We start from the raw sequence: 12,931 nt of genomic DNA on the forward strand, positions 1-12,931 counted from the left end.
TCGCAGGATCATTTTGGAACTGTGAAAAAATACGAGTTGATTTAGAAAAGCATTTGGTATGGTGAACTTGCCAAAAATGCGCAATTTCCTAATTTTACTTGTTATTATCGTATTTAAATTAGACTTTGTATTCATTGCCAACCGCGCGTCAAAAATCCCTATACGAAATGACAGAGCACTCAGCAGCAATGTCGTAAAAGTCGTAAAGTTAATGCAGTAAAAACAAACGAGATATTTGCCTTAAATAAATAACAAGAAAAGCAAAGTCATTTTTAAGGTTTCGCCGACTGTTCCAAATGTCGCGCTCCATGTGTTAAGTCTTTTCAGGTCCACTTTGTATCCTTTATTTTCTTAGCCATTTAGTGTTTATTTATTTATATAAGGACATTCTATGAGCGCATCAGACCAAAGTGCGGACCAAGACGACGCTTCAAGGTTCGTAAGCTCCCCTTGAGACACCCCAAACTTCCCTTTTAACCCCCCACAAGATTTCTAGGTTATGTTGAAATGTCAAATTTGAATGTCATGAGACAATTCTGGAATTTCTCTTTCAGGCTAAACCAAGAGGCTTCGTCTAGTAACACGGACAACGAAACCTCTCCTGACAATAAAGAGGACGAAATGAAACGTGCTGCCGCTCGCAAACTCATTGAGCGGTACTTCTACCAGTTAACTGACGGCTGTGGCAACCCCGCGTGCAGTAATAAGTTCTGCGCTTCAAGTGGACAAGTACGGGCCCCCACGCATTGATTTTGTCATGTCATGTTTGTCGCAGTTGAAGCCACTCACCCCTGACGAGGCGGCTGCTCAGGCCATCCAACTGTTTTCACAAGAAGCGATTTTGTGCGAAAGACACCCCAATAAAATCCCACGAACGCATAAAATGCTATCGTCGGACTCCGACAGTGAGAACTCGATAAGGAAAGACGTCATGCCGACCAACGATGTGATTCTAGGGAACAACCCCACGTTTCCCAAGTTGAATACAAGTAGCGTAGCGCCCCCACGTCCCCAATCTCTGTTTATTTGATTTTTTTCACAGGCAACTCGACTTCGTTTTTGACTGAGCAGATGTTGTATGATATTATTGATGAGTGTGAGTCTAGTGATTGTTACTTGACTCTCATCAGGAAGTTGGGGGAGGTCTTTAGCAGCATCGAGAACCTTTCCAGGAGCTTCCCACAGACCGACAAGAGCCCCACTGAGAGTAAACTCGATAGTAGTAAAGGTGAGGGGGCTGTAGTAACACCTTGACACTCCTGTAGAAATTTCAGGCTTGAAGAAAGAGGACGTGCGTTCTCTGGAAGGCGAGAAAGACAAAGACGAGGACTCCTGCGCCGAAACCAGCGACTCGGCGATTCTCCCGGTGGATCTCCCTTCCGTGCGTCGCGCTTACACCGCCCTCTTCAAGCTAAAAACTTCAATCTTCGAGCATTCTTTAGTGAACGCTCTAGTCACACTGGCGGGGAACCTGCAGATGGAGCTTCCAACTAGGAAAGAAAGCGGGAACCAAGACGACGTCGTCAACGTCCTGTTGATAGTGTTCGAAATCCCCGCTCTAGGTGAGTACGTGGTGAAGTTAGCCCAGTGAGTTATTTGAGTAGGTTCTGGGGACTTTCTCGAGACGGCGCTCCCGGCGATCTGTAGGGCATCGGAGTGGCTCCCTGTGGAAGTCCAGGCGAAGTTAGCGCGGATATGGTCGGGGCCCGGGCGCTCCAGCCTGCGCAACATCCTGGAAAACTTGCAACAGTTGATAACACTAAGAGTGATTGTGACGCAGTTCCATAGGGACTTTTACGTTCAAGACGAGAATGTTATCACGTCCGCCACGAAGCTCATGAAGGTTGGTAGCGCTGTGTTGTGAAGTTAGCCGGACTAATTTTTCGTTGTAGATCCTGTTTTACGCCAACATGTTGGCAGGCGTGTTGGAGTCGCCAGATCTCCGAAACGAGGAGTTGTCGGTGTCGATGGACGACTCGTACCTCGCGATCAAACTCAACAAATCGACCCCTCCGGTGGATCCCCTAGGTGAGTGTTGCCAACTGTTGGAATTCCCCTAAATAGTTTGATGATAGCCGCGGAGTTGGGGGTACACGTTTTGGACTGTCGGAAGCCATATCTACCGTTCTCGGAGTTCTACAATGAGCCCCTCAGCGACGGGGTGGAAATGGACAAAGATTTCGCCAGCTTCAAAAGCGAACTAGGGAAATTTAGTTTTATGAATTATCCGTTTATTTTGACCCCGGCCACCAAAATGATGGGGCTATATTTCGATAACCGGATACGGATGTACTCAGAGCGGCGCATTAGTATTCTTCAGTCGGTTACAGGGCAGCCCTCCAATCCGTACTTACGGCTCAAGGTCAGGAGAGACCATATCATAGATGACGCTCTAGTCGAGGTGAGTTGGTGGCACTGCTTGGAGAAGTTGTGATTTTTGTTTAGTTGGAGATGATTTCGATGGAGAATCCCAACGATCTGAAGAAACAATTGGTGGTGGAGTTCGAAGGCGAGCAGGGGATTGATGAGGGCGGCGTCTCGAAAGAGTTCTTTCAGTTGGTGGTGGAGGAGATTTTCAATCCCGATTATGCCATGTTTGCGTACCAAAGCGAAAACGGCATGGTTTGGTTTAATACGACGAGTTTTGAAAGCGACGCACAGTTTACTCTGATCGGGATAGTTTTAGGACTCGCTATATACAATACCGTCATTTTAGCTGTCAACTTTCCAATGGTCCTTTACAGGAAACTATTGGGAAAACGCGGGTCGTTCGAAGACCTACAAGACTGGAATCCTGTAAGTTTGACGTAACGAACACTGCGAACTATAACAACTTTTTTCAGACTTTATATAATAGTTTAAAACAATTACTGGAATATAACGAACCCGACGTCGAGGAGGTGTTCATGCAGACGTTCCGCATTAGCTACCAGGATGTGTTCGGCTCTATTATCAACTACGATTTAAAGGAGCACGGTGACGAAGTCCCAGTCACCCAAGAGAACAAATACGTAAGGAAAAAAATCCCTCGGGAACCAAACTAACAGTACCGCTTCCAGGAATTCGTCGATTTATACGCGGACTTCTTACTAAACAAATCGGTAGAGAAACAATTTCGTGCCTTCTACAAAGGGTTCCAAATGGTCGTCGACGAGTCGCCACTCGAACTACTTTTCCGTCCCGAAGAGATCGAGATGCTCATCTGCGGGAGTCAGGTAAAGATTTTCGCGTCCATGTCCGCAAAAGTTGTTTTTCCGTACTCGTCAGCAAAAATAGTGTACGAGTCAGTAAAAGTTTGTTTTTTTGAATACGTAAAAGCTCATAGTCCGTAAAACTTTTCGTGCCTGCAGAACTTCGACTTCGACGAGTTGGAGAGTTCGACCGAGTACGACGGCGGTTACACGAGCGACAGCCAAATAATCAAAGACTTCTGGTCAACAGTGCACGCTCTCTCTCTAGAAGACAAAAGAAAGTTACTACAGTTTACCACCGGCTCCGATCGAGTCCCCATCGGCGGTTTGAGCCGGCTCAAACTGGTCGTAGCAAGAAACGGACCGGATTGTGACAGACTTCCCACAGCACACACATGTTTTAATGTTTTACTTTTGCCGGAATATTCATCGAAAGAGAAACTCAAAGATCGGTTGATCAAAGCCATTAGTTATTCAAAAGGTTTCGGCATGTTGTAAATTGATTTTGCTTGTGAATATTTTCCCCCCTCTCGATAGAAAATACGATTTTGAGTTGTTTACTAACAAAAGTTGTATTTTGTTTGAATAACTTAATATAAATAAAAAAAATGAATGTGTTTGGACGTCGTTCGTTGTACTTGGATTGGTCCCATGACCGATCCATGCATTTTTTTTGTAAGAACCTGCGCTCAAGGTACGAATCCAGTCCTGTTTTTATTTGAATAAAATCTGAATACAGCTTACTGGTGTTTTTTGGAACCCAAGGAGATGGTCTAGCATGGACTCAAACCAAATCAACAAAACTTTATTAAAATACTCTAACATGATATCTTGGATCAAAATAGATTCCTGCAAATCGGACAAGAGCTCTTGTTGCTCGTACTGAACCATTTGTACTAAAAAGTACAATTAAACATTGTTACCAACTTAAAAATACTCACCAGACACCCTGAATGAAACTTCTTTTTGCACGTCTGACACGACAACTTCGGTAACTGGTAAGTCCCCGGATGTAAAACAGCGAAACAAATATAGCACTCCTCCACGCCATCGAACTTCTTATCCAAACTACCGTTCCAAAGCGCCAAACCGTCCCAAATGCGACCGTTCTAAAAGAAATCTGTAATTCCCCGAACACAAACATTCGTACCAACCTGATGCAACAAATACTTCTTCAGTTGCATGAGCCATTGTTTGTGCAATGGACCCCCAATTTGGCGGCTACAGCGCACGTCGGGCCCCCCTAAGGGGTAGTTCTGGGGCAAAGTGATCACCAGCTCCATTTGCGCTTCGTCGACTGTGTAAATAGCGATGACTTCACGCACAGTGGGGATGATTTTAATCTACAAAAACGCGCTAAATTCAAGTTAGTTTAATTCACACCTTACCGTCATGTTTTTGAAGTTATTTTCGCGCTTGGCGACATCTTGGAGCTCTTGGTTACACAACTGGGGCGAAACGTAAAAAGCAGTGACTCTTTCGACGATCTGACTAACTTTAGTTTCAGTTTCTGACCACCACTGACGGACCAGGGCTGGCAACTGTGATAAACAAAACGCGTAGACCCAACAGACGATGTGTTCGAGACGCTCGCTCGTACAGGGTTCTGTAAATCCCACGATAATCAGTGATTTTTTTGTTTGAGGTTTGTACCTTTGAAACTGAGCGTCGGTGCTTTTTGAAACAACTTCATGAAAGCTTTCGCTTTCCCTTCGCTATAGTGCAGGATCTCAGTCGGCATCAACTTGAAGAGGTTCGTCAGGAGATTTTTAAAGTAGTTCTCATTCCTGTAACCTCGAGTTAGGGATTTTTACCGGCATGGTTGGTACCACTCACCGTAACCAATCAGCGTACTGGTAGCGTAGCTCCGGTGGCGATTTCTCGCACAGATTTAATAAAACTCCCCACAGGAGCAAGTAGGCATAGACGTAAGTATACGAGTCCGTGAATGGCGTGACTTGACAACTATCTTCACCCAACCTACAGAAAATTATAAAAAAAATCCCCAAGAAACTCAACTTACTTGAATCCGGCGAGTACTCCATCGACCACAGCGTCAGTTTTCTGTAAAATCTCCTTAAACTGTTCAATCGTGAAGCCTTTTGTGTTGGGAGTACTGCTGCTGTCGGACTGCAGATCAATATCGATCAAGCCCGGAACCAGTACTACCAACATCTTGTAACCCCATAGTTGCAAAATCGACGACGAATTCACCAAGAGTTGTACGCATCGTTTGAGGATTTTCGTCCAATTCGGCAACGTCGCGTGATTGAAAATAACAACGAAATAGTCACAAATCCGACCAAACTCCTGAACGAAGCAACCGAAAACACTCGACAATTCCTCGGGTGGTTCCGCCAGAAACTGATCTGTGAAAACCCCAAAGTCGGTAAAACAGTTCCCTTCACCTTCACTACAAACCTGCTAAAAATAACCACAACTGCAGCAACTCGGAGTGAATTTCGGGCAAAAACAAGTCATCCCACTCCTCCACAAACACGTTCTTCACTTCTTTTTTTTTCAATTCCACCATTTTATCGTTTAAAGTGATGTAAAAATCACTCACAGCGACTATAAAAGCTTGAATCTGCGGGTTTCTGTAACCGGCGCGAAGTTTGGTACAATTCGACGCCCAGGAGGACAAACAAATGACAGCGAGATCCCAGTGTTGCCGACTCAAACAATCGAACTTCTGCTTCACGAGCTCGGAAAACAAACGAATGATTTCTATAATTGTTTCCATTTGAGCCCACGACACGTCTTTGCTAGAATCACAAAAATAGAGTCGGTAAAGGAGGAATCTGCACATACTTGTCTAGGAGAAACTTGGGGGCATCTTGGCTGCGCAATTTTTTAATCTTCTCGAAAACCTCGGCGATCTGCACGTCGATCTCATCGCAGTGGGCGAGACTGCGCAACGTGACAACACTGTCAAATACTGAAGATGAGAACTCAATATCGTCGAAACTTATGTGGGGTCCGAACAACTGACTAAAGTGAAGTTTGCTCAAGGCGTTCGTCACCAACTTTGAATTTTGTTGGTAGGACTGATGGGGCGGCCTTGAGAGTATTTCTTCGAATATGTAGAAGGCGCTGCACCATAAAAACGATTTGTCATTGCAGTTGGCAATGAGAGCTTCCCGGATTTCGTTCGCGACGCCCAATTTCTCGATCAAACGCTTCGTTTTTGTCCGAATGACGTCACGGTATTGTTCCACAGCGCCGAAGAACTTACTCTGAAATTTTAGCATGAATCGCAGGCGGTCATGATGGAAAATCTTACCATCTTGTAATTCCTGAGATATGATTGGACCAGAGCTAAATCGTACAACAAATGACAAATCAGCGATTTGCTGTCATGGACTGAAGAAACGATCTCCATTGGTTCGTTATCTTCGTCTTCGTCTTCTTCCTCCTCCTCCAAAGGGGATGATAAAACAGAGACCTTTAGCCCGCTCCAAACGAAATACCTCAAAATATCTTCCTGTGATATCTTCTCCGTCAATTTGACGGGTCCTTGAGGGTTTGTAAAACTTCCGGTGATGTATTCAGCCAATAAACACAGTTCTTCGATTCGAAGTCTCCACGTTGGCAGCACTGCACGCTCCGTAAACATCCGAAAAACGACAGATATGACCGTCGGTTGTCCGTTAAACACCGACTTGATCAAACTAACGATGGCTTCGGTAATTGAGTTGGTATTACTGTCCGTGGGAAAAGTCCCCAGAAATTGCAGTTCTACCAACTGCGCAAACTTTGCGACTAACCCAAGAAGATCTTCCTTTGGTAGGTTTTTAGAGAGAAGTGTAACAACGTCTTGCCACGACGTGTTGATTTCGAATTGGGTATCCTCGGTTAGAAATTCCAAATCAGTGTGGTCAACGCAAGAAAACTGAAAGAGCGCCAGGAGCAACTGGTCGCCGCATTTCAAAAGTGACGATTCCGTGTAGATCATGTCGGCAACATAGGACGCTAGATGAGCGCACGAGTCGATGGCAGTGGCGTAGTTTTCGGGGTGTAAAAGCGGGGAGCGCAACTTTGCAATAATTCGGGAAACAGTCTCGTTGTCGATCAGCAGTTCTAAAAATTGTTGTAATTATTATTAATTTTACGGTTGTAAGTTCCTACCTCCATCTTGGTTGTCTGTGAACGCCAATTTAAACAAAGTTTTCAAGTTGGCGGAACAGTCATCCGCCAAGTTCGCGTCAGTGGTGCCAACCAAAAACTCCCCAACTCGCTCGTTCCGCAGCCATCTTTGAACCACGCCATCTTGGTTGTAGGGGTGCGAAAACGCGTTTTTAACACACCAACTGAAGGCCTCGGTGTCAAAAAACTCCAAAAATGACGTTAAAATGACGTCTTTTTCTGCATCGTTGAGATATTTCATCAAAACAAACACCAAATCGACGACGATTTCGGTCGATAGTGCAGAGCTCTTCATCCAATTATACAACAACTCCTTGTAAATATCCAAGAGTTGGGATTCCGGTCGCAGATTCTGGAGAAACTCGCGACTTTCGAACAAGCGCACCAATGAGAACAGATTCTGGAGCAGCACCGGCGATTGTTTCTCGGTAATTTCCCGAACGTATGACTGGATGATGGAGTTGGCTACTTGTGTCAGATTCTCGTAATACGATTGGTCGATTCCAGTTGGAGTTACCAGACACGTGGTGCCAACCTCAGGTTCAGCGGAGAACTTAACTTTCATTTGTTCTTTAGGTTTGGCGATTGTTTTGAGGCTCTGGATGAAGGTGACTTGGCGATCTGCCAAATCCGCGGTGTCTTCACTGAAGACCGACTCAAAAGTCGTCACGAGATTCGTCCAAAAAAACTCCAAATATCGCGGATAGTTGGCAATATTTTTGTTTCTGGTCCAATACTGGACTAGAGCCGTGACTTGGTGGAACACAGTGCGGTAACACACTTGTTCGACCTTGAGACTCCAATCAACCAATGGGAGGAGGTGCGATTTTATCAGTTTCTCGCAAAGATCGACGTTTTCTTGGTTCACTAAAATGACGTATTGGAGGCACTCGACGAGGGCCGTGACCACCGAAGTGGCCTCGGATTTACTGTTCAAGACACTGCGGCGCTTCAACCTAAAAAAAATACAAAATGAAAAACCCCAGAACGTTTCTAAAAGTACCCAAAGCGAAGACTTTCGAAAAAAGAGTCGTAGAATTGCTCCGCGCGCAACGACGGAGGCAGTTTGTGCAGAAATGACAGGAGATTGGGGTAGATGGCGCTGGCGTTGCCCTGACCGCCTTCTCTCAAGACTTTCTTCAACTTGGTTACGTAGGTTTTGTCGATGTTGTTGTGTTTCCACCACTCCTGCAACAAGCGGTTTGAAAGGGGGTCGACGAATTATGTTTGAGGCCCATGACGTCATGTTAGGTGAAAACCTCACCAAACGGCATGAAAGGGGGCGGGGTTCATCGCGTCGACGAATCATGTAAGGGAACCATGACGTCATGATATGTGAAAACCTCACCAAATGACATGAAACGGGGCGTGATTCATCGCCTCAACGAATCATATGAGGGAAACATGATGTCATGATATGTGAAAACCTCACTAAACGGCATGAAAGGGGGCGTGGTTGATCACCTCGACGAATCATGTGAAGGAACGATGACGTCTTGATATGTGAAAACTACACTAAACGACATGAAAGGGGGCGGGATTCATCGCGTCGACAAATCATGTGAGAGAACCATGACGTCATTTTATTAACGTAGAATGTTAAGTTAAATCTTACCTGTCCCGAGTCCATGATGAGTAGCGCCGCCTCCCAAACGAACCCCACGACGGTGGGCTCGCTCTCATCCAAATTGTTAAAAATAGCCGGAACAACATGACTGTGCTCGTCACTCAACAAAAACGGCGCTTTGTGGTACAGTGTTGCCAACACCCGGAACCAGGTGGCCCTAATTACTGCAGTTTTATGCCCCGCCAACTTCAAAAACCGCTGATTGCAAATAATTTGCTTGTTGAGCTCTGAACACTTCTCAATTTGCTCGTCAGTCAATGTGTCGAGATACAGACAATATCCTTGGAGACTCGAGATGATAATCCTTTCGAATTTCGCTTCGGTTTCTTCGTTGGAGGCACCTTTTGGACCAGTTTCTTGCTTGGAAGTGAGATTATCGTGGATGTACGTCAGGATCTCCTTCTGGCAGAAGATGACGCAGTCCTGGACTTTGTTTGGTGGGAACGCCGCCTACAAGAACATTCAAAAGTGAGAAACTAAGGAAAGATTCTTACATTGAAGGCTTTGGTGGCGGCGGACGCCGCCGGCGGGTAACTATCATACTGCGACGTGAACCACGGCCCCACCAACTGCTTCAAAAACGGCGCAATCATCTTCTTATCCTTCAGTATAATCTGGTGGTGGGCGTTATGCACCGCCTCCCGCACCCTATGATCCGCATCAGTAACCAAAATACTAAACAAAGTGGCCCAGAAGGCTAAAATCGTCTTCACCGCCTCAGCTTCAGAACTCGCGATCAAATCAGAGAACTCCTGCAACGCCTATAACAAATCTTAGTTTAACCCCAAAACTGGCCACACGCACCTTTATCTTCGTTGTGCAGTCCTTCTTATTCATCTTCTTGAAGACTATTTGGAAGGCGGGCGACACTGAGGTGTCAAACTCCTCCGTTTTCATCAAAGAGAGAGTCGGGGGGACAAACCGGATTTCTTTGGAGAATTGGGGGGCTTGGGAGGTTGACGCGAGGAGCTCAGCGCTGCGGCCACTGCTGGAAGGCTACAAAAGGGGGTTATAACAGTAGAGGACAAAGAGGGACTCACCCGAGCGTTGTTCTTGATTCGTTGGGCTTGCTTGTGCTTGCCACCCATTGCTGATTATTGTTTTCCTGGGGTCTTATCAGCGCATTTGAAATGGTGCCACATAACCTCAACGCGTTGACAGCTGTCTAATTTTGTATTGTTGGCTGCATACATTTGGGGCATTTGGGGTAAAACTACCACCGTAAAGAACGGTTAGACGTAATTTATATACGTATAATTTTTGAGAGAAGACAATATACGCATAGCTCGAATATTTGTGAAAATTTGTTAATTCGTATTTTCTGTTTCGAAGTTCAAATGTAATTTTAATGTGAGAGAAATAAAACAAAATCTGTTTATTTTTGTTCAAATTTTATTAATTAGACACAGTTCATTCCTAGTACAATATAATTCAAAAATACAGTATTAATTAAGGTTATTACATTTTAAAATTCTCAGCTTTAAATGTTAAACACTTTCGTCCTCGAACGAACTTCCAAATCGAAGAGTAAGAAGAAGAATCATCTAATCTGTATTTCCGTTTTAAATATGCGAACATTCAGAGCGTATCAGGACCGGACCCTCTAGAATGATTGACTCCAAACAAAAGAGAGAAACACCTGTTTTATCTGTGAATGTAAAGAAAGCACATGTACACTCACCAGGGGTCTCCACCCCCTAGCTGTAGACAATGAGAGGCTAGAACTGTTGTACACATCTTCTCCGAAGGCAAATCGGTCTGGTGAGAACCATTTCTGCTCTGGAAACACTTTTGGTTCAATAGAAACTTATCGCTTTTGTGGGAACATCTCGGGGAACTTCGGAATCCCGGAAGTGCCTGAGAGATCCTCGGACTCCTGCAGTTTCTGCTCTGGAAATAACGTCTTTTGGTGAGACCGGCCGGCCCGAAGGCCGGCCGACCCTGGTGTAGTGGGCGCAAGCGCTCCACAAGTGACCAAGGGAACTCTGCAGAACTCTGCTATCTGAAACAAAATGACACAACACAAAACAAATCAACAAAAATTAAAAAAAGGATACAATTGGGTGCCGGCAGAACCGCCTGAGAGATCCTCGGACTCCTGCAGCTTCTGCTCTGGAAATAACGTCTTTTGGTGAGACCGGCCGGCCCGAAGGCCGGCCGACCCTGGTGTAGTGGGCGCAAGCGCTCCACAAGTGACCAAGGGAACTCTGCAGAACTCTGCTATCTGAAACAAAATGACACAACACAAAACAAATTAACAAAAATTAAAAAAAAGGATACAAGTGGGTGCCGGCAGAACCGCCTGAGAGATCCTCGGACTCCTGCAGCTTCTGCTCTGGAAATAACGTCTTTTGGTGAGACCGGCCGGCCCGAAGGCCGGCCGACCCTGGTGTAGTGGGCGCAAGCGCTCCACAAGTGACCAAGGGAACTCTGCAGAACTCTGCTATCTGAAACAAAATGACACAACACAAAACAAATCAACAAAAATTAAAAAAAAGGATACAAGTGGGTGCCGGCAGAACCGCCTGAGAGATCCTCGGACTCCTGCAGCTTCTGCTCTGGAAATAACGTCTTTTGGTGAGACCGGCCGGCCCGAAGGCCGGCCGACCCTGGTGTAGTGGGCGCAAGCGCTCCACAAGTGACCAAGGGAACTCTGCAGAACTCTGCTATCTGAAACAAAATGACACAACACAAAACAAATCAACAAAAATTAAAAAAAGGATACAAGTGGGTGCCGGCAGAACCGCCTGAGAGATCCTCGGACTCCTGCAGCTTCTGCTCTGGAAATAACGTCTTTTGGTGAGACCGGCCGGCCCGAAGGCCGGCCGACCCTGGTGTAGTGGGCGCAAGCGCTCCACAAGTGACCAAGGGAACTCTGCAGAACTCTGCTATCTGAAACAAAATAACACAACACAAAACAAATCAACAAAAATTAAAAAAGAATACAAGTGGGTGCCGGCACCATTTCCAAACCTAAAAGAGAAACGGTTAGACACCTGTTGTCGACATCTTCTGCGTTGACAGCTCGACCTGGTGGATCTGACGTTGTGTGCAATGAAATCCTGCACAATTCTAAAATCTGAAACATATTATATTACATATTTGTGTTAGTCCCGTATTAGTATCCCAAGATGTTAGTTTCCCAATAGTTAGATATGGTTAAATCCCAAATGTTACCAAATATTATTTTCTTATTCCGTTTTGTTATTTGCGCACTTAATTCTAAAACTTATTTCATAACATACTTTTTCAACTTACTTGCTAACTTAATTGCTAACTTAACTAACTATACTAGGTACAGGAGAGCTCTGAAATAAAGACACACAAAGAACAATAATTGAAAAAAATGAAATTGGAATTTTCTTGAAGTTCTCATTTTCTCTCGAATACATCTGAAACAAACATAAATTAATGAAAAGAATCAAGAAGTCAGTTCTAGACAAGATCTGAAAAGAAACGTAATAAAATAAAATGAACTTGCGTGCTGGCCGGGGCGTTGTCTTCTCGCATCCTGAAGATCCTCCTGGAAGTCGACTTCATGTCCTCCACTCCGATGATGGCTGCTGGAATCTGTAACACTCAGAACATTAAAAACTTCTAGACAATCCCTGAAAAGGAAAGTAGTAATGAAATGGGACTTGCGTGCTGGCCGGGGCGTTGTCTTCCCGCATCCTGAAGATCCTCCTGAAAGTCGACTTCATGTCCTCCACTCCGATGATGGCTGCTGGAATCTGTAACACTCAGAACATTAAAAACTTCTAGACAATCCCTGAAAAGGAAAGTAGTAATGAAATGGGACTTGCGTGCTGGCCGGGGCGTTGTCTTCCCGCATCCTGAAGATCCTCCTGGAAGTCGACTTCATGTCCTCCACTCCGATGATGGCTGCTGGAATCTGTAACATTCAGAACATTAAAAACTTCTAGACAATCCCTGAAAAGGAAAGTAGTAATAAAATGGAACTTGCGTG

At 45.1% G+C, this 12,931-nt stretch overlaps 2 protein-coding genes across 3 annotated transcripts; one reads left to right on the forward strand and one right to left on the reverse strand.

Moving 5' to 3' along the window:
• The first annotated feature begins 139 nt into the window (after window positions 1-139).
• Window positions 140-3,930, forward strand: Ube3a (ubiquitin protein ligase E3A). 2 transcript variants are annotated; one of them, XM_088033547.1, is made up of 12 exons: window positions 140-435; window positions 555-729; window positions 776-989; window positions 1,043-1,228; window positions 1,266-1,562; window positions 1,605-1,843; window positions 1,893-2,028; window positions 2,076-2,401; window positions 2,446-2,796; window positions 2,844-3,011; window positions 3,060-3,215; window positions 3,351-3,930. In XM_088033547.1, the coding sequence occupies exons 1-12, from the start codon at window positions 392-394 to the stop codon at window positions 3,687-3,689; spliced, it is 2,631 nt and encodes an 876-aa protein (XP_087889673.1). In that variant the 5' UTR covers window positions 140-391; the 3' UTR covers window positions 3,690-3,930. The 2 variants fall into 2 exon arrangements, with proteins under 2 accessions (XP_087889673.1, XP_087889674.1); XM_088033548.1 differs by having other exon boundaries at window positions 1,275-1,562.
• A 50-nt stretch (window positions 3,931-3,980) lies between these two features.
• Ltn1 (E3 ubiquitin-protein ligase listerin) lies at window positions 3,981-10,142 on the reverse strand. The gene is made up of 16 exons (XM_088033546.1): window positions 10,005-10,142; window positions 9,769-9,960; window positions 9,459-9,725; window positions 8,953-9,414; window positions 8,341-8,525; window positions 7,320-8,293; window positions 6,475-7,271; window positions 6,003-6,427; window positions 5,613-5,956; window positions 5,215-5,560; window positions 5,028-5,171; window positions 4,845-4,978; window positions 4,580-4,797; window positions 4,346-4,534; window positions 4,133-4,300; window positions 3,981-4,087 (listed from the first exon to the last, which is right to left on the reverse strand). The coding sequence occupies exons 1-16, from the start codon at window positions 10,050-10,052 to the stop codon at window positions 4,028-4,030; spliced, it is 4,953 nt and encodes a 1,650-aa protein (XP_087889672.1). The 5' UTR covers window positions 10,053-10,142; the 3' UTR covers window positions 3,981-4,027.
• Window positions 10,143-12,931: the final 2,789 nt, after the last annotated feature.

The sequence above is a fragment of the Gnatocerus cornutus genome, chromosome 4, assembly GCF_029298725.1.
Source record: "Gnatocerus cornutus isolate USDA-ARS CGAHR chromosome 4, icGnaCorn1.1, whole genome shotgun sequence".
NCBI classification, from domain to species: Eukaryota; Metazoa; Arthropoda; class Insecta; order Coleoptera; family Tenebrionidae; genus Gnatocerus; species Gnatocerus cornutus.